This window comes from Podarcis pityusensis (assembly GCF_964106645.2).
Source record: "Podarcis pityusensis genome assembly, chromosome: 10".
Classification (NCBI taxonomy): domain Eukaryota; kingdom Metazoa; phylum Chordata; class Lepidosauria; order Squamata; family Lacertidae; genus Podarcis; species Podarcis pityusensis.
Genome location: NC_138035.1, coordinates 46052110 through 46071938, shown reverse-complemented (window position 1 = coordinate 46071938; position 19829 = coordinate 46052110). Strand labels below are relative to the sequence as shown.

The 19829-nt window shown below is 39.5% G+C and overlaps 1 protein-coding gene across 2 annotated transcripts in view; it reads left to right on the top strand.

The window, feature by feature from the left end:
* Nucleotides 1-19829, top strand: part of FRS2 (fibroblast growth factor receptor substrate 2) — a 41353-nt gene that overhangs the window by 10036 nt on the left and 11488 nt on the right. Inside the window, exons 1-6 of one of the 2 annotated variants that reach the window (XM_080972014.1) lie at nucleotides 5673-5809; nucleotides 12763-12862; nucleotides 13613-13704; nucleotides 14239-14425; nucleotides 19053-19211; nucleotides 19438-19601. In XM_080972014.1, coding sequence (XP_080828140.1) covers nucleotides 13639-13704; nucleotides 14239-14425; nucleotides 19053-19211; nucleotides 19438-19601 — 576 coding nt within the window. In that variant the 5' untranslated portion in view covers nucleotides 5673-5809; nucleotides 12763-12862; nucleotides 13613-13638. Of the gene's footprint in view, nucleotides 1-5672; nucleotides 5810-12762; nucleotides 12863-13612; nucleotides 13705-14238; nucleotides 14426-19052; nucleotides 19212-19437; nucleotides 19602-19829 lie in introns of those variants that run through there. The other variant, XM_080972013.1, reaches the window with a different exon arrangement.

The following is a 19829-nucleotide window of genomic DNA, read 5'->3' as shown; positions in this document are numbered from 1 at the left end:
TGGAGGGGGAAGGAAGTTCTTATTGTGGTAACAGAACTACTTGGATACTGCCCTCTGTCTTTTAAGCCCCCCACCCCCACCAATTCAAATTTAGCTTGGGGAGGAGCTGTAAAAACTATGTTTTTTAATTCAAAATGAATAATCTGTAAAAAGGTAAAGGACCCCTGACAGTTAAGTCCAGTCGCACACGACTCTGGGGCTGCAGCGCTCATCTCGCTTTATAGGCCGAAGGAGCCAGCATTTGTCCGCAGACAGTTTTTCCGGGTCATGTGGCCAGCATGACTAAGCCGCTTCTGGTGCAACGGAATACCGAAACCAGATAAGCACACGGAAACTCCGTTTACCTTCCTGCCAGAGCAGTACCTATTTATCTACTTGCATTTTTGTGCGTGCTTTTGAACTGCTAGGTTGGCAGGATCAGGGACTGAGCAACGGGAGCTCACCCCGTCGCGGGGATTCAAACCACCAACCTTCTGATTGGCAAGCCCAATATGTAAATGTCTAAGCTAGTTTGAATAGCACGTTCTCAAAGGGGTTTGCAGAGGATGATGATTTTGACTTTGCCATGGTTTCCTACAAAGCAGATACTGTACATTATATTAATATGAAAAATCTCAATGAGAGACAAGTTTATCAACCTTCACAGTAACTGCACAGCTCTTTGTCTTCTTCATGTCAGTGTATTCACAGTCCTGAGAATCTCATCTTTAAAAAGACTCCTCCTCCTCCTCCTGATTTTAGAGCTATCTGAACACTTGCAGATGCTGTTTGTGACAAGCTACGTTGCTCCTAAATGGGCTAGGTGGGTGAGCTTGTGTGCCATGCAAAGTTACGTATTACTGTTTTGCGCAGTTGTTAGCACCCTTGCTCTTAACACCATCTCTTTATCATGAAAGATGTGTAGCACAGACAAAAAAAATCCCAAACCATAAATTTGTAGAAGTAATGCAGAATAGGAGTTTAGCAAATTACACACATGCAGGAGAAGTGTAACATTAAGAGTGAATGCCTAGTTCATTTTTTTCTTGGTGTGGAGATTCTATTTTTTTTTAAGTGCATAGTTCATAATTGTCTTCACTGTATGTACCCTAAGAGTACTGTTTGTACAAAACAAATTGTTTCTTGCATGTCTGTTACAGAGTTAAACTTTTGCACACCTGGCATGACCAGTGGCTTAAAGAGATAAGCCAAAGAAAGACCCCTGTACTCCATAGAGGTGTGGGTGTACCGTTTGCGCTAGTTGTATAGTTAATGTGACTGAGAAAGCAAGTGAATAAGTAATTAGAAACGATGCAAGGTGAATTTCCATGGAAGATAGTATGTGCTGGGGCCAGAGTTGGAGATTTTGGGATTTTGCTCCTAATTATTGTTCGCAGACAGCCTCGTATCAGTCTGCGTCAGCTATGAATGACAAAGGTGGATTTTTTTCTGTATTTCTCTTTAAGGATAGGTGGAAGCTGGAAATCAGTATATGAAGTGTGTGTTCATGAAATGTAGAAGATCAGAGAGAGAAGAAATTTGGACTGTTGCTATGGAAAAGAACTGTGCCTTAGTTGACTGATGGACCGTAGTTGACTCAAAATAAAGTGGTGGAAGTTTAAAAACAAGCTACAAGAGAATAGGTTTTCTAACTTGACATGATGTGACATGATGCCCAGTGGGGCATAGTGACTACATTTACCATATTTTTCGCTCTATAGGACGCACCCGACCATAGGACGCACCTTGTTTTAGAGGGGGAGAACAAGAAAAAAAAATCTCCCCCTCTCTGCTCAGCACCCCTTCAGCGAAATGGCAGGAGAAACAGAGCCCCTTCCATTTCGCCTCCCGCTTCGCTGAAGGGGCGCTGCACAGCTCTCCCTCTCTGCTGAAGCCAGGAGAGTCTTGCTCTCCCGGCTTCAGCAAAAGGAACCCGAAGCCATTGGAGTGCAGCGTGAGGTCCCGCTGCGCTCCAGAGGCTTCAGGCGGTTATCCCTGAAGCCTGGAGAGCGGGAGGGGTCGGTGCGCAAAAGCAACATGTAGCCTCCAGAGCGCAGAGGGACCACTCCCTCTGCGCTTCGGAGGCTTCGTGTTGCTATTGCTGAAGCCAAGGAGCCTGCATTCGTTCCATAGGATGCACAAACATATCCCCTTAATTTTTGGAGGGGAAAAAGTGCATCCTATAGAGCGAAAAATACGGTACTTCTCAATTGCATAGGATATTGGAGGTGCAAAAGCCACTGCCCTGCCATGGGTAGAGAATTGCTGTTTAGATATTGCAGCCAAGTCCAACAGCAGACTTTTTCTAATGTTCATGTGTCACACAATAACACCACGACTGTTTTAGTACTGTTGCCTGATTCCTCAGCAGGCTATACCTACTAGAGTCTAGACTAGTGGTTCTCAAACTTCCCGTCCATGGACCACTTGAAAATTGCTAAGGGTTTTCGTGGATCATTTAATGACATTTCTGCCTGCTGTAGCAATTACGGTGCATTTTGCTAGATGCTGTATGCTTTTTATTGTATTTTCTTGCTTCTTTAATTTCTTCTATTGTATCAGATTATTAACAGAGATGTTGTGGGCCACCTGAATGAAGTCCATGGATCACTGGTGGCCTGCCGACCGCAGTTTGGGAACCCCTACACTAGGCTGAGGGTTTAGAAGCATTTCTGGATCAGCAACTTAATGGCCTCTTTCCACCTTTGCCTGCTTGCCTTGAAAGAGTTGAAATTTCAAAGTATCATTCTGCATTATGTGGAACATTACTAGTGGCTGGAAGAAAAAAAGAGTAAGGCTATTCAAAAGCATAGCTAGCTCTGGGCCAGGAACAGCCTAGTAAGACTCTTAAAGTACATTATACCTTATAAAGGTTATCTTCAAACGTGTTTACGTGCAGAAATAGTCCTTAATCTGAGGCTCATGTCTAAGAATTTGAAACATTCTTCCAGCTCTGATCTAAAGGCTTGTACAGTGTGGAATTACTAATACTGTAATCCACCTCCCCCAGTATGTGGAAGTTTGTTCCACTAGTTTCAACAGATTGACTTTGTGTCATGTGTTTAGGAATAATGATGCAAAGTTTTCACCTAAAGTAAATCGCAAGGGATGAATCTTAAGTTCTGTTTAAAACCTTGTGCACTCCACTCTGGTTATTTTTCAGACATAAACATCTTTTCTTTTCTCTTTCTTTCTTTCTTTCTTTCTTTCTTTCTTTCTTTCTTGTGAACTTTTGTATTGCATAAAAACAGATTGTATTTATCTGAAGCATTTATACCCTGCTCATTAGCAGAGAAGACTCCCATAGCAGTGTACAAAAATCAGTAGTAAGAAAGAATAAAATGATTGTTTCATGAAACATTCAGAACAACAGCTTCCTTAATACCTGTAAGAGGCAGACTTATCAGCATTTCCATATACAGTATAGCTGATTTGATGTTGAGTTCATGGCATTGCTGCTATTCCATAAATGATCAAATTTTTAAAAAGTATAGCAAGTTTATCTTAATATTAAAAGCGATGCCTTTCAGATGAATTATTGGTATATTCTCCTTTGTTGCACTAGCATTAATAATTTGAAAATCAGCTTCCTAAAGATTCACCAGGTGGCAATCTTGGAAACCACAAGCAAATTGAACCATTATTAAGACAGTTGGGTGAGAACTTGCCTTAGGGGAGTTGCCGGTTAGTTTTCTACCTCTCCAGAACATACTCCATTCTCAATGTTGGAGCTAAGCACTGCTTGCTGGTGAGTAATTCACGCAGCTGATAGGCAGACTTCATACCTTTTAACTACACACTCCATTCTTCTTGGAGCCTAGATGCTGTTTTTTCTCAGAGAGGTGGCAAGTGTGAACATCAATTTTCCCTCCCTCCCACTTTTCCTAACCATTGAGACATTTATTGCGGCAATGGCTGTCTTTGAACCATGGGAGCAAAACCAGGTCTTTGGTAATTATGTACCTCTTAGTGAATAGGGCTTGGGGCCTTTTTGGTGGCTGTGCCCAAAGTTTGGAAGTCCTTCCCTGGGAAGGCTGTCTAGCCAATTTCAGGTGCCCTTCCACTTTCTTGACAAAGACTTAAAAAAGCAACCTAGACAGGCTGGTTCAGCTGACTTGACTTCTTAATTTGCAGCTTGCCTTAATAGGTTTTACAGCTCATCTTATTATGTGCGATGTGGCTTTGATTTGTGTTCTCTACTAACTATAAAATGGACTTACTGTATTTTTATTATTACCATTAGCCACCTTTGGTACTATATGTAGAAAGGCAGCTATAGAGTGGAGATAAGAAAGAAAAGTTGCTTGCTGCAGTCATATCAAGTGTTCCTCCATGTCTACCCATTTCAGCTCAGACTTACCCCTGAAGTCTCACTGGACTTCAGAGGCACTGAAGGTGCCCTGTCTCTCCCTTCAGGGAGGCATGAAGCTGGTGGCAAACACAAATTTTGTTGTTATCTAATTGGAGTAGGACGCTGGTGGTGCTGTGGGTTAAACCACAGAGCCTAGGACTTGCCGATCAGAAGGTCAGCAGTTCGAATCCCCACAACGGGGTGAGCTCCCGTTGCTCAGTCCCTGCTCCTGCCAACCTAGCAGTTCGAAAGCACGTCAAAGTGCAAGTAGATAAATAGGTACCGCTCTGGCGGGAAGGTAAACGACATTTCTGTGCGCTGCTCTGGTTCGCCAGAAGCGGCTTAGTCATGCTGGCCACATGACCCGGAAGCTGTACGCCGGCTCCCTCAGCCAATAAGGCGAGATGAGCGCCGCAACCCCAGAGTCGGCCACAAATGGACCTAATGGTCAGGGGTACCTTTACCTTTACCTATATAGAGGAGGATGCATTGCAGGGGGTTGGAGTAGATGACCCTTGGGTCCCTTACAACTCTATGATTTTATGACTGTCAGGAGCTGGGTTCATAAGTCTGTGAGTGTTCCTTCACAGTGTCCTGTTTAAAGAATTTGAAATGGACAGATGGCATATTAGAATGGACCTTTTTCTGTAGAACTAGGGATTTCTGGCAGGATTCTGCTTTGTATGTAAACAACAAAGATTGGCATGCTTTTGTGGCTAGACAGGGAAAAGAAAGCTTATTGGAGGTCTGCAAGGTATTTGAAGAGTCCCCTTGTCTCTCCCAAGTAGTACTAGGTGCTGGACAAGCGGTAGGATAGCATGTTGGAGCTACTTTTGCGTCATCACAGTCCAACAAGGTTAACTCACTAGTTCCTGTAGAGGCTGCTTTTGGCCAACAATACTTTCCAGAAAATTTGGGGTTACAAGAAAATATTCGTATGGGAACTGACTTGGATTATCTTACTCCTTAATAAGTACTTTTGGCATACTGTTTCTGTCAAGGAGAGGATTCTGGCACCAGCAGTGAAAATAAAGAACTGTTTCCAATTCTGTGAATCTTACACTGTTGTTAGATGACACACTAGTCCTCCTATCAAGTTCAACAGAGCCTAAGCTTAAATATCTCTTTGGATTCTAGAAGTATCCAAACAAGAAATATTCCCCTCCCCACCAGGCAACTACTTTTATCTTGAGGTGTCAATGTCCTAAGACAACTCTGTATGCAGCATGAAAGCAATTTCAAGAGAAATGCAATGGACAGTGAAACATAATGACACATATTCTGTCCTTGCAATTACTTTTTCCTGAACAGTTTGTGGATTTAATTTTTTGATACAGAAAAATGTATTGACTGCCAGTAAACTAATAAGAAAAGCAAGTAAGAATGATTTGAATTGGATATGGCATGGTTACCAGAATGGAAGGAGAGGATCTCCCTGATGTGCAGCCAGATTTAGGAACAGGAGACAAGAAAAAGCAGGTGACTGGCTTTTGCGTGTGCATTATTGTAAATGGCATAAGGCCCAATTTTAAGTCTGCTACTACTTCTTTCTGTGTACTGCAATAGTAATAAACCCTGTTTGACTCAGTACCGATGTTTACATGTTTCAGTCACATCCAGTAGAGATTATTGCTTGTTTGCTTTCATTATTGGTTGCTTTGACAGTCAAGATTAGTATGCTAGCACTGTAAAGTATAAGAACTCTCAGCATAAAGATTACCTCTTGATAGGTGTGGGAAGGTCCCCCCCCCCAATACTCTTAAGACATTTCATATTCAAAAAAAGCATGTAAATAGAAAGCAGAATGCTTTGGCAATGCCTACTTGTAGGTTGTAAAGTTCTTTGCATTTGTATTGTGTGCTTTCCAGGTGGCGCACAAGTGCTTAGTTGATATTAACCTCATAAAATCCTGTTAAAAATCTTCTCCAGTGTTTCTACCACTGTTAATGGAGAGATCTTCACAGACTTAAGACGTTGGCCATCCTTCTTTTCAGAGCCATGGAGTGTTAGCCCATGCTATGGCCTTGTACCATTTGATTATCTCAGCAATAAAATTAAGTGGTTAGCAAAAGAAATTATTTCTACCTAATCAAGTAAAGACTAGAGTGCACTAAACTGGGAGGGTGAATGGGCAGAACTGGACATCTTTGAGCACTTGAAATAAAGTTGGCTCATTATCTGTATTTGTCTGGCAGGGACAGTTGGAGGATTTGTAATTTCATTCCTATCTTTATTAAGAAAGGACCTCAATATCTGGACTGCATTTCCCCCTTCTTTTTACCAGTAAAAGCCAAAGCAGACAAATTGTATTCTATGAGATAACTTACAAAGTAACTGAAATGTGTTCCTATAATCTTGATTCAGGAAAAATACATTTTTTTGGCTACCAGAAATTCATGAAATGGGGTTTGAACTCAGATATTTTTTTGCAGAAGGCTTCCATTCATATTTACAACAATCTGTACTATAGATGTATGCAGAAGACAAAAGAATCTGATTGCTTTTGCTATGTGTACTTAAAAAAATTAAAATGGGTTCCCTTCTCCTTCCCTCTTATATTTGAGCATAAGTTTTTAAAGCTTTGCAGTAAGTTTGTATTTCTAAGAATAAAACAGTGTATAAATAATCAGAGTAGTTTAAGTTTGTATTTTAAAAAAATGTGTCAAAATGAAAACATTTAAATGGGGGTGGCATTGAAAAGTACAAAGCAGCAACTTCTCTGGAATTGAGAGAAACTATTCCCAACTGGTTGAACAAACATTTTGGTTGCCAGCTAGGGCTGACTTTAAATGGACCAGCTGCCTGTGTCAGCAGCATAGGGTTACCAGGGTAACAGTGACTGTTTAAAGAAGAATGTAGCTGAGAGGGCAAGTTTTTGATCTGTGAGTTAAGGGAAGGAATTTGGTGTGATCATGCATCAGCCCTCCTAATCACACACACTCAAGCACTCAAAGCTATGTGGGCGGTGTGTAGCAATTTACAATTCTGTTGAAGCTTGTGTGAGGCTTCCAATTACTTCATTTTCATAGGAGCCAAAGCACTTGGAGTGTACTATGAAAAACAGTACATTTGTGATTTTGAGGAATAGTGATGAGCGACTCACTGCTGTATGTGATGCGCAGTTTGTAACTGCAGAGATAATTGATACCTCCAACCTCTGGATTTTGATGACTTGGCTTTCCCAGGGACAAGGAACATTCAAATCCATCTTCGGATAACACTTATCTCAAAAGGAACTGTAGATTTAGTCATATGGATTTTTTATATTACTGGCTTTTTTGTTACCTAAATTATTTGATTTCTAAATGATATAGTCAAAAGATAGAGATGAAAAGATAAACTAGGCAGTTATCTATCTATCTATCTATCTATCTATCTATCTATCTATCATCTATCATATTTATAGACCACCCTTCACCTGCAGGTCCAAGGGTAGAAATACACAAAATTAAAACTAAAATCAATAAACTATATTAAAACAAGCCAACATAAATTACATACAAACCAAATGGCAATAGCCGAACCTTCTCTCAAAGCCCCCTCCCCCTGCTGATGTGTGTATTCACCCGATGATAAAATGAGAACAATGTCATGATACGACATGGTTTAGAGGGAATGTCATTGCAGAGGCGTGGGATCACACCCATAAAGCCCACCCATGAGTCCCCACCATAGCGATCTTATTGGGTAGGAGACCCTAACCGGGGTTCTCCTGTAAATATTAGCACTCAAGCTGGACAATATGAAAGGACACTGGGGTGTTGGACTAGATGATCCTTATGGTCCCTTCCAACTCTATAATTCTGTGATTCTAATCAAAGTTTGTAACCCATATTAACCAAAGGAATATTTCAAATGATGAAATGGTGCAGGCCTTGTGAAAATGAGTTAAATAACCATTTTAAGAATTACTGTATGTTGTTGCAGCAGAAATGTTAGAATTTGAAGGAGCAAACATGAAGTGAGATTTCTAAAAGTTTCAGACTTATCAATAGTGTAAAAGCTGTTTCACGATTTCAGCTTTTCTCCTTCAGAATGTTGGATTTTCTCCTCAAACTGACAAGTTCAACTAAACTACAGGCATTTTTTAATCAGCTGTTCCAAGGATTAAACTGATGTTAAGGTTGGGGGAAAAGGTCTTGCCTCTTCTGAGACCTTTAATATTACTGGTATTTGAGGAATGTGTTCATAAAGTTTGAAACTGAATGTAGTCTCTCTTTCATGTTCTGAAAACAGGCAGCTTTGGCACTTCGGTCTGAATCTTAGTAAATACCTTATTTTGTTGACTTCTCTCAGTTTATTCATTATACAGTACGTTTAAGCATCTTCTTTGTATTCTGGTACAAGAAAATTATAACAGTCACTTATTGTATATTAAAACTTTAGACTGACTAAAGTGGTGTGTGCTTGTTTTTTTGTTTTTGCTAGTTCTTCTAGTTAAAAAAAAGTCTTTAAAAACTGGCAAATCTAATACTATCTTTGTAAGTTTCTTCAATTCCTGCATTCCTTCTTAGCCTTTGAATGAAAAAATGGCTTGGTTCACATGTTACAGGAAGCCAAACTATGGCTTGCCATGAATGACCAAGGGTGCTGCTGGACAAATTGCTCTTGTCCTGCTCTTCCTTTTCCCAAGGCAGAATGAAACAAGCCAGAATGTTGGCTTGTTTCTCTCAAAATAAGCCACAAGAGGAAGTCTTGGTTGAAGAGCCAGGCCCTCTCTGAGAAACAAAACAATCTTTAAAATCAGTATTCAGTGCATTGGTGGTTAACTGCTTGTCTGCTAGATTTTGATCTAGTGAGATGTAGTTGGCTTAAGACAGCAGGTTTTTTTAAATCAACCACTTTTGTTAGTTTAGGTATCCCTAGTTTCAGTGACTAGAACCAGGAAGTATGCCCATGATTTGTTTCTCCCTTTTTAGCCACTGGATATTTGTTTCCTCCAATAATGATGCAAATTATTTTTGTTCTGAGTGAATAGGACGGCACTCCATATATATTTCTAAAAGAAAAAAAAGGCATTTTGTTTGCAGAACTGCCATTCAGGGTCCAGCATTTTAAAATGGATACTTTCCTATAGCAGTATAATGGAACCAAACATTCAGTTGCCAGCTCTCTACCATCATCTGTGCTTAGGTTTATCAAAATAAATAATCACAGCCTTTTCTTCAATTATAGTATTCTTCAATTACAATAAATATTGTTGCCCTGCATTTGTAGTAGGCAACAATGAATCTAGGAATTAGTCAAAGTTAAGAAACTTGATTATCCAAGGATCAGACTAATATATTTGCACCCTATCATAGGATAAACTTCATAGGCATATTCTTTGAATGGTTGACTCACATTAAGCAACATTTGCTTTTTAAATCCATGGTAACTATTGCCCATATTGTTACTCTATAATTTATGTGTGTTCTGCAACAGATAAAGCTGAACAGTTTGTTTCACCAAACCTTTAAGTAAGGTTTGGCAATGAAAATGGCACCCTCTTGTGAGTCCCTTAAGAAGACTCTGGTGACAAAGAAAGGAGACATAGATATTTTTCTGTTTGTGATGTTTTGAAAGACTGTGCTCTAGAGCAGTGTTTCCCATTTTTTTCTGATCATGGCTCCCTTCCAAATGTTTCCTTCCTGTGCCCCCCCCCATCCTACTGGTAGAAAGAGGTGGGGGGGAGATGGGGGGGTCGGGTGGCGATGTTTCTATTTTACAGTGGTACCTTGCAAGACGAATGCCTCGCAAGACGAAAAACTCGCAAGACGAAAGAGTTTTTGGTTTTTTGAGTTGCTTCGCAAGACGAATTTCCCAATGGGCTTGCTTCGCAAGACGAAAACGTCTTGCAAGTTTGTTTCCTTTTTCTTAAAACCGTTAATACCCAGGGTTTCCTATGGGAAACCGTGCTTCGCAAGACGAAAAATTTGCAAGACGAAAAAACTCACAGAACGAATTAATTTCATCTTGCAAGGCACCACTGTACTTACTATATGTAGGGTTTGGTGTCAGCATTGCTTGTGCAGGTTCTTTGCTGTTCCCCTTGGCAACATCTGAAGGCCCTGATCTGCTAGACGCTGGGGTGGATTACACCCCGCGCCTTGCAGAGTCAGGCCCAGGCTGCCACCTGGCCCAGCGCTGGTGGCAGCTACAAGCAGTGGGCAAAATGGGAGCCTCAGCAATCACCCTCCCTTGCTGGAAACAAACCAGGACTGCTCCAAGAAAATGCAGGTGGCAAAAAGGTAGGCTGCCTCTTGGTGGGATGCCCCCTTACCTGGTTGTGATTGGCCAAGCAGATAGCCAGCCAATCAGGATTTCTTTTTTTTAAAATATTTCTTTTCTTTTCTTCTCACTTCCCTCTGTGACCTCCTAGCCCCCTGCTGTGCCCCCATTTACATAATGTTCACCTGTGGCCCCCTTGGATTATCCTGGCCCCCCCCGGGGGCCATATGGCCCCCCAGTTGGGAAACACTGCTCTAGAATTGTGGATCAGATGTGTGAGCTGTATAAAAAAAGCAGTAATAGCTGTGTGTAAACTTAGAGAACACAAACGAAGTCTTCCCAGTGCAATATAATTATGCAAGATGAAAGGAATGCCCAGTGGGAATGTTTACTTTAGAAAACAGTAATGCTTTATTTAATACACATAATTAAACAGCTTTTTGAGTGAAAAAAAAAATCTTCTTATAACAGTGGCTGTATAGTAAGAGCCAGGTTCTGATCTTGATAATTTGGTCCATCTGTGCTGAATTAATTTATGTTTACTACAGCCTTAGCAGAAGTACTTGATTTTAATTTACATAACATGAAAAGAACTGACCCAAGTGTCTGTTTAAATAGAAACAGACTAGATTGCACAAATGAAGGGTGGGGCTTAGTACTTGACACTGAAGCAGAAACAAAAATGTTGAATGGAGCTTTCGTAAACCACTGTTGGTGACCACAACACATATTTTCAGCTCTTTTGGAGGATAGCATCAAAGGAACCTGAGAATTGCAGAATTGTAGAGTTGGAAGGGACCTCAAGGGTCATCTATAGCCAAATCATTGCAATGGAGGAATATCAGCTAAAGAATATTTGACAGATGGCCATCCAACCTCTGTTTTAAAATATTGAAAGAGCGAGAGTCCACCACTTTCTGAGATAGCCCGTTCTATGCTCGATCAGTTCTTACCGTCAGAAAGTTCTTCCAAATGTTTAGTTGGAATCTCCTTTCTTGAAATTTGAATCCATTGCTTTGGATCCTACACTGGATTTGCACAATGTTAACCCATTTTTTTTTTAGTTATCAAAAGGCTTTCATTTAATGGAATCATATTTTTGCCCCACCCCAAATATGTAATGTTGACAGAATGAATATTTGTAATATTGCAATGCAAGTTAACGTGTAGTCGGTACATTTGTTCTTTTTAAAGTGTGCACATTATATTCTGCTTCTGAGAGAAGTAGACCTGTTACATCATTACCACCTTGTGTTGTGTTAATGGGAAAGGATGTACGTATTAGGACCTTTTATGGGGGAGTAGGTTAAATATTATTTTTTTTACATTTATGTCTCACATTTCTTCCACCATGGATCCCAAGATAGCATACCAATGGTTTCCTGTCACTTACCAGACCTGATTTGCTTTTGCAACGTGGTGACTGCAAGTGCTGTATGTGAGACTCATCTGAGATGTTCTCTAGTTGCACATTTGAACAAGAACTTCTACATAATACTGCACCAATGTGTAGTATATTCTTTGAAGACGTAGTTCTTCTAAGATAGCAGCATACAGAACAAGCATAGTAAGAGGCTGACTTTGAGAAGATAGTGGGAACAAATGCTAGGAGAAAGCAAGAAGCTGAAAGATCTTTGCTTCAGGAAAAGACTAGGCAACAGTCCCCAATTTACACTCAGAGAATCTGTATGCGAATCTAGCTCAAAACTGGAAGAGAGGAGTTGATAGATGTTTGGAGCAGTTCTGAAGCTTTATGTGATCTCAAAAGACCTCCCCTTTCCCTTCAGTGCAGTGCTAGCTACTTATATAATTTGGCTGCTTCAGTTAGCCACTTGGATGCTTTTCTAGTAGACATTGCAAGCGGTCAGCCAGAAACCTGGTGGAATTATTGAAAAGTAAATGTAATAATTGATCCACACACCCCTCCAGCAGAAGACATCTTTGCAATATCTTATGCTGTCTTTTATGTTATTTGTGTTTCTCGATTAAGTAGCAATCTTCAGTTAAAGAACAGAATGGTGGTAAAAATACTGTAACAGCAAAAAAATATAGTGTTTTTATGAATTACCCCTTTTAGAATGAGTTATGGCCAGCACATATGTGCACACTTATTCTCTGCAAATATGACTTATCTAATTTGTTTTGCTTTCGGAACCAACTTTTATTCAAAACAGCTTTCTTGAGCCTCTATAATAGTCTGTTTTTAAAACTTTGATTTTTAGGTCGTAACTCATTTATGTGGAAGGGCGACATGATGTTTTGAAGTATGACAGAAGTACTGATGCTGTACCAGAGGCTAGAAATATTAATGGCCAAATCTAGGTGAGTGTACGTACCTTTGGCCGGATGTTTCTCTTCACCACCTTCTGAACTTGCCTGAATAGTTAAAAACCATGCTCAAGGCGGCTTGCAACATGAAAATAAATACATAATTACAAATGTAGTAAATAAAGCACATCGAAAAGTTCACAACTAAATCAAACAATTCAAATAAATCATAATAAGATCTAAAAAGAAATACAAAAAATACAATACAATACAATACAATACAATACAATACAATACAATACAATACAATACAAGAAACACAAAAAAATAATATGAGTAACAGCAACAAATACTAAACAAATCCCCAGGCCAAAAGTCTGTTCAGCAGCCTCAACTTTTGTAGCTGGAGGTCCCAAGCCAGGTGGAAATAGACCAGCAAAGCAAGGAGCAGGACTTCCAGGATCTTATTGTGAGTAAGATCCAGTTATGTCCACTCACTTGCATAAAATGAAGTAATGCAACAGGACTTCCAATTTACTCCTGGAGCAGATTTGGGGGGAGGGGGGAAGGAGGACCGGGGAATCCCACTGCCCCAGTGGGCACTCACTCATGCCATGTTGGAGCTCACCCTATAATGTAGTTTTCTACAATACATGCTTATATTCTGTCTTGACATTGATGTACAATTGTCTTTCTTCTGCCAACTTTCTTTAATGGTTTGGGTACATAGTCAATTTATATGTTATTTGCATGTTTGTTTTCATTTCTCTTTTTGAAATGCATTCTCTTTTACTTTGGTTTTAGCAATCACATGGTCTTCTAAAGAAGTCATGGGTAGCTGTTGTAGCTGTCCAGATAAAGAAGCAGTCCCTGATAACCATCGAAACAAATTCAAGGTAGGGTTTTGTCACCTTTAATGGGCACAGAATTCAGATTATGTGGCGGCAGGTTAGGGACAGAAAATGTGAAATCAGTAGGGCAATTTGGAAATGTTTGGATTTTTCTTTCTCTCTTGGTGGACTTGCTTTTTAAGTAGATAGGTTGTTCAAAAATAAATTAAGCCATAGTATTTGTATTACATATAGTAACCGACTCTTGTCTAATTACCACAGAGACAGCCTAGATTTCTGTCTTCACATCTCTTAGCATTATTAGCTAAAGATAGTTAACCACCACTAATAGCCAGTCTTGAGGGAGGGTGGAAATATATGTGGCCTGCATAGTCATGGCCCCATGTTAAGAGGAAAATAAAATACATTTGAACTGTATTATATCAGGAAGCCAAATTTATTTGTTAGTTTTATAGATTTATTTTATAGTTTTAAATATTTGTAAGAAATATTTGTTCAGTAGAGTTAGGTAAGGTACATAACTGTGGCTTAATAAATTGAGGTTTGCTTTAAATATATAGTATCCATTTTATTTTATAGGTTATTAATGTGGATGATGACGGTAATGAGTTGGGTTCTGGTATAATGGAACTTACAGACACAGAACTAATCTTGTATACCCGTAAACGGGATTCTGTCAAATGGCATTACCTCTGTCTGCGCCGCTATGGCTACGATTCCAATCTCTTCTCATTTGAAAGTGGTCGAAGATGCCAAACTGGACCAGGTATGTATAATAGCTTTTTGCTTGTTCCTATAGAAGACCTAGAAAAGAGAAAGGGAGAGTAGTCACTAAACACCTGTATTTTGAACAACAGTTGGTCTAAATTAAAACAAACAGACAAAAAACCTCCCCTGCATTTTAATGAAATCCCGGTTAGTACTTCCTACCTTTCTGAAATCAGAAAAGGATTTATTCAGATCACCAAGTAGGAACCTTAAAATGATCAATCATCACTTAATACTTCAATATGCTAGTAAGACCTCTGCAGTGAACCATATCTTACCTGTCTGAGAATATCCTGACTTGTATAAAATGGAGCTACTTGGTTCACTCAGGGAAATTGCACTAGCCTTGTAGTTTACTTTGACCTGCTGACCATCTTGCCATACTTCTGAAATACCCCTCACTTTCTAAATCAACTTCCCCTGTAGCATGGAAGCACAGAAACTGGATTGGTTTTGTTGGGGTTTTTTTGGGAGGTACTAGTGCTGGTGGTGGAAGATATTGGATTACAATCATGTGTGTCAGAGACCAGTCAATTGCATACTGAATATATTGCAGCACTTATGCCAAAAACTTGGATAGATTGCTTGTTTTCTTTAAAATATTAATAGCCTACCTTTGTGCCTCAGGGCCTCCAAAACTACTTACAATAATAGAATATCAACATACAAGAAAGCAGTTGGACAGAAGGTTAACTGAAGGAGTATAACAAGATTGCAGAGAAGCTAATGGATGTTTGATATCATTCTTGGTTATTTAGTACATATCCACACCTGAATCAGGTTTTTTTGGGAAGGGGGATTAGAAGGGAAATAGAGGTGACAAGATATGGAAACTTGACAAAAAATTAACAACCCTCTTAAAGAGGTCAGATGTGATATTACTGATGATCTAAAAATAATAGGCAGAGAACTTGTCACTAAAAATGGGCCTCCTTGCTAGAGAAGTGGAAGGAAGCCAATGCCACACATTTTAAAAAGGGAACCAATGGACAGCCAGGAAATTACAGGCTTATTAGCCAAACCTCCACCCCAAGTAAATTGGTTGAAGGCATAATTAAACCTAGACTTATTAAACATGCTGAGTGGAAGCCAGCATTGCACAAGCAGACTTCTTTTTGCACAAAAGGACCTCACTTTTATTTTCTCTCTCCTGCGTGTCCTCCAAATCTGCTCCAGAGGGCTGGGGAAGTCTCTGAAGCAAATGGGAGTATGCTGATGGGAGGAGTGGAAGGTGGAGGCTCGTTTTGTGAGCAGAAGTCCATGCATGGGCACCATTGGATACAATCCATAGAAGAACATATTTGAGGAAGAATCAGTACTGTATGGCTTCTGAAAAAGGAAGTACTCTCAAAGCTTTGGTGTGCTTTGGCAAATATGTAGATAATCCAATTGACATGGTATACTTGGGAATTCCAAAAAGCTCTTTACAATATCCCTCTTCGAAAGTGCTTAACTTTTTAGATTTTACATTTATATCCCACCTTTCCTCTAAGATGCTTGTGATTCTCTTCCTTCCCATTTATCCTAGCAACAATCATATACTATAATATTTGGTGATGGCTATTGTTTTACACTGCTTTTAAGAACCACTTCATGGATGCTAGTTGTGCCATTGGCTATTCTCCACACTGAAAGATGCTCAGTTGTTGGGGAGAAATAGGAGAGGGTTGCTGCTTTCATGCCTTGTTTGTGGGTTTGATTGAGTTTTGGAACTCACATAAATTGCCTTTTGTAAATCGTATCTCAGCTCTAACCTCTCCCCTAAAACTTTGGTATGGATGAGTGATATAAATTGGAAACATTTGTAAATCCTCAAAAGTGCAGCGCCATTTTTATTGCTCATGATGGTTTGGTTTGTTTGTACTAAAATTTATCAGAAGAATCTTCAACCATTCTTGGTTAATGTTTGAAAGCAAGTATATGTATTTGGAGACAACTGTTTAACAATGCTTTAGATCCCCACTTAATCCTCATTAAGTATTACTAAATGTGGCAGAATGAAGTGTCTTTATATGGTTTGTCTTCTGTAACTACCAAAAATTATCCTTCTTCTCTCCAGCCTGTTGTGTAAGCATCAGTGTTCCGACCTGTGTGAGGGACTGTGTTTATTTGTGGTGTTAAGTGTTGCTCGATTTAATAGCAATCATAAGGAGAACAATTTAATTTCCCAACAGTGTAGTGTATATTTAAGGTACCCAAACATTATGAGCTACAGCTTCACAGTGTCGTCTGTAGTTGGTGGGCCATGAAAGCATTTTCAAAGGTCGTATCAGTTGAACCATAATTCTTAAAATGCAAAGCAGACCTCCATAAAAAAGAAGATATCTACCAAATAACAGTGGAATGCCACAAATCTTACAATTATATTCTATTCAGAAAGTGGTCACAAGTACATAGATTCAACTTTTAGATCAACTTCTCTTGAAGCAGGCATAAAGAATTGCTGTGGGGAATGAGCATCTTCTCAATCAGTTCAGTTATGGCTGTTTTCTTATGTGCCCCCTGATTCCTAATGAGGTTCAGATGACACTATTGGTTGCTACTGGGAAAAGTCACATTCTCTCCCCCCCCCCCCAACAAAGTAGTATTGTGTTCCATAAAGCATATTTAGGATTGTCATGAAAGTTGCATTAATACAACTTGTTTCTATATAACAGGTTAATATGTTAGTTAACCAAAAGCATTGCTGTAAAACCTGTGTTTTGGGTGTCCCTCAGTGAGAGCATCAGTAATGGTGGTAGGCTTTCCTATAAAATAACTTGCTAGTCATTTCCTAAAATGCAGGGACAAAGAGGAATTTGATTTTTGAAAAATGTTTCTAAATTCAAAAGTCAGTATTCAAAACAATGCTTTGTATCCACTGAAGTTTACCTTTTAGTGCCAGGGCTTCTGCATTTTGCAATGGAGCTCCAGCTCCTTTTCCCATGTGTGCTCCAAATCTGTTTGGGGGTTGCCCCAACCCTCAGGAGCAGATTTGGGAGAGGAAAAGGAAAGAAAGTTGCATTGCCAGGTGGAAGTCCTTACGTTAGTGGGACAACTGGGTTGGATACAACCCACAGTTTCACAGATGTTAAAGGATATAATTAGATGAGTGTACTGTGTACCAGTTATACCACAGAAGAATGTTGGATGAGTTATAGGGCTTGTGTTTAGTTCATGCCTCTGCAGATGTTCAGGGCAAGTGCGTAGGGTTCGTCAGTAGATGTTCAGTTGGGAAAGAATTGTCTGTTGTCTGAAGACAGAAAGTTCAAAAGCTGTTGCAATAAAATACAAGAGCTTCCAGTGTTTCATAGTCAGAGCAGAACCATTGAAATGGACTTGAGTAATTTTATTGATGTTGGTAGGTCTGCTCCAGTGTTTCCCAGACTTGGGTCTCCAACTGTTTTCTGACTACATCCCTGACCTAGGTCCTGCTAGCTAGCTTGTAGTCCAAAAACAGCTGGAGACCCAAGTTTGGGAAACACTGGTCTACTCTAAGTATGGCTAACATTGACCATGAACCACTAATTGTACTCAAAGCCCATTAAGAATAGGATTCCATTTCTGTTGTGGACAAATTTTGGTGTATTCATTATTTTATTTAGCAGCTACCTTGGAAAAATATGGACTTTTTGTAGCACTGTGGATCACAGTCCATTTAGTCTGAAGCATTCTCTGAATAGGTTTTATAGCATAAATGAGTTGTTGAGCACAAGTGGTAGACAACTGTGGAGATGATGCCAAATTTAGTTGATGAATAAATACATGAATATTTGAGAGTGTGCATGACACAATTAGATACTGTCTAGAAATTTTTTTGTTATTATATTTGAATTTTGCTCAAGGTACTCCTGCTCTTAACACACAACCAATTTACTAAAATTTTCAGGTTTTACAATCTGCTACCACACCTAATTGTGTTGGCTGAAACAGAGTAGTGGACAATAGTTTTGATATGTTAGATAAGCTAAAGCTCGGCAGTAGCAAAAACACACACTTGTTAACAAGAATGTCAACTTTAACTTAATGCTTTCAATGGAAGAATAATCCAAAGCTGCCAACTGCACTGGTTCTCTTTGCTGATGATGGTAAGTTGGGCTCCCTCTGCTGTCAAAAGACAAAGTGGAACAATACTAGAGGAAAATCCATGGTATTGGCTACTTTGTTTCTGTGTCTATCCTTGAGACCAAAACCAAATTGGCTTTGTCTGTATCACCCAAATCTGTTTTATATTCCTTCTTCCCTTAACCTTCACATAAACTTGTACCCTTTGTCAGATCCTTCTTACCTCTTTGTATAGGAATTTTATATTGATTTTGTTACAAATATCGAGCAGAAAATCTGAAATACAATTTTGCTGCAGCAAAACCGTGCTCTTTCAGGGACTACTGCTTACCAATAAAGTTTTGTTTCCTGAATTTTCTCTCTCTGGTTATTGTTGCTTTATCCGCTTTACCTTTTGTTTAAATCTGTGATCATGAGTAATTTAAAACTTTTCAGTATATATATAAAAGGGGTTTAACATAATTTAGTTTGATAGGTCTTTTTTTATTAACAGGTATGTGCTTAAATGGACTGTACAACACCTGTTATTGGAAGCTTACTTTATTCATTAAAGGTATCTAACAGATTCTATGTTGTTGTAGGAATATTTGCCTTCAAGTGTGCTCGTGCTGAAGAATTATTTAATATGTTGCAAGAGATCATGCAGAATAATAGTATAAATGTGGTTGAGGAGCCTGTAGTAGAAAGGAATCCACATCAAACAGAGATGGACGTTCCAAGAACACCCCGCACACCTACCAGTAAGTTTCTTTTTTCTGAGTGTTGAATATGACACTTGAGCTCACTTGCCATGTTCTCATTTGAAGTGTCTTAAAATTCATCATAAGATTTAGACCTCATCGATTTCAGATGGTGAATATCTGCTATTATTTCCCAAGCATCCATGCATGCTAATTGGTTGTTACAGCAAATAATAAAAGAGCGCCATTCAATACAATAGGGTAACTGGATTTTCTTTTTAATCAGCACCTGGGTTGAGTGGGCAGAGTCTACCCAATGGGTATCCAAGGTATCCTTCCTATGGAGATGCTTCATCACATCCCTCCAGCAGACACCCTTCCGTAGGGAGTGCCCGTCTTCCTTCAGTAGGCGAAGAGTCAACACATCCCCTGCTTGTAGCAGAGGAGCAAGTAAGTGATTTGGGGTTTGACTTCACAGTTGTCATTGTTGTTTAGTCGTTTAGTCGTGTCCGACTCTTCGTGACCCCATGGACTAGAGCACGCCAGTTGTCATATCCCAGTCTTAATTCTCTTCCGCTTTCTCATGATTGCTGTGATAGTATAAATCTCTATTGAAATTGTTGCCAGTCTTGTTCTCTACGGTAGAAGTGCTCTGAAGCAGGTTTCTGGACTGAGTTC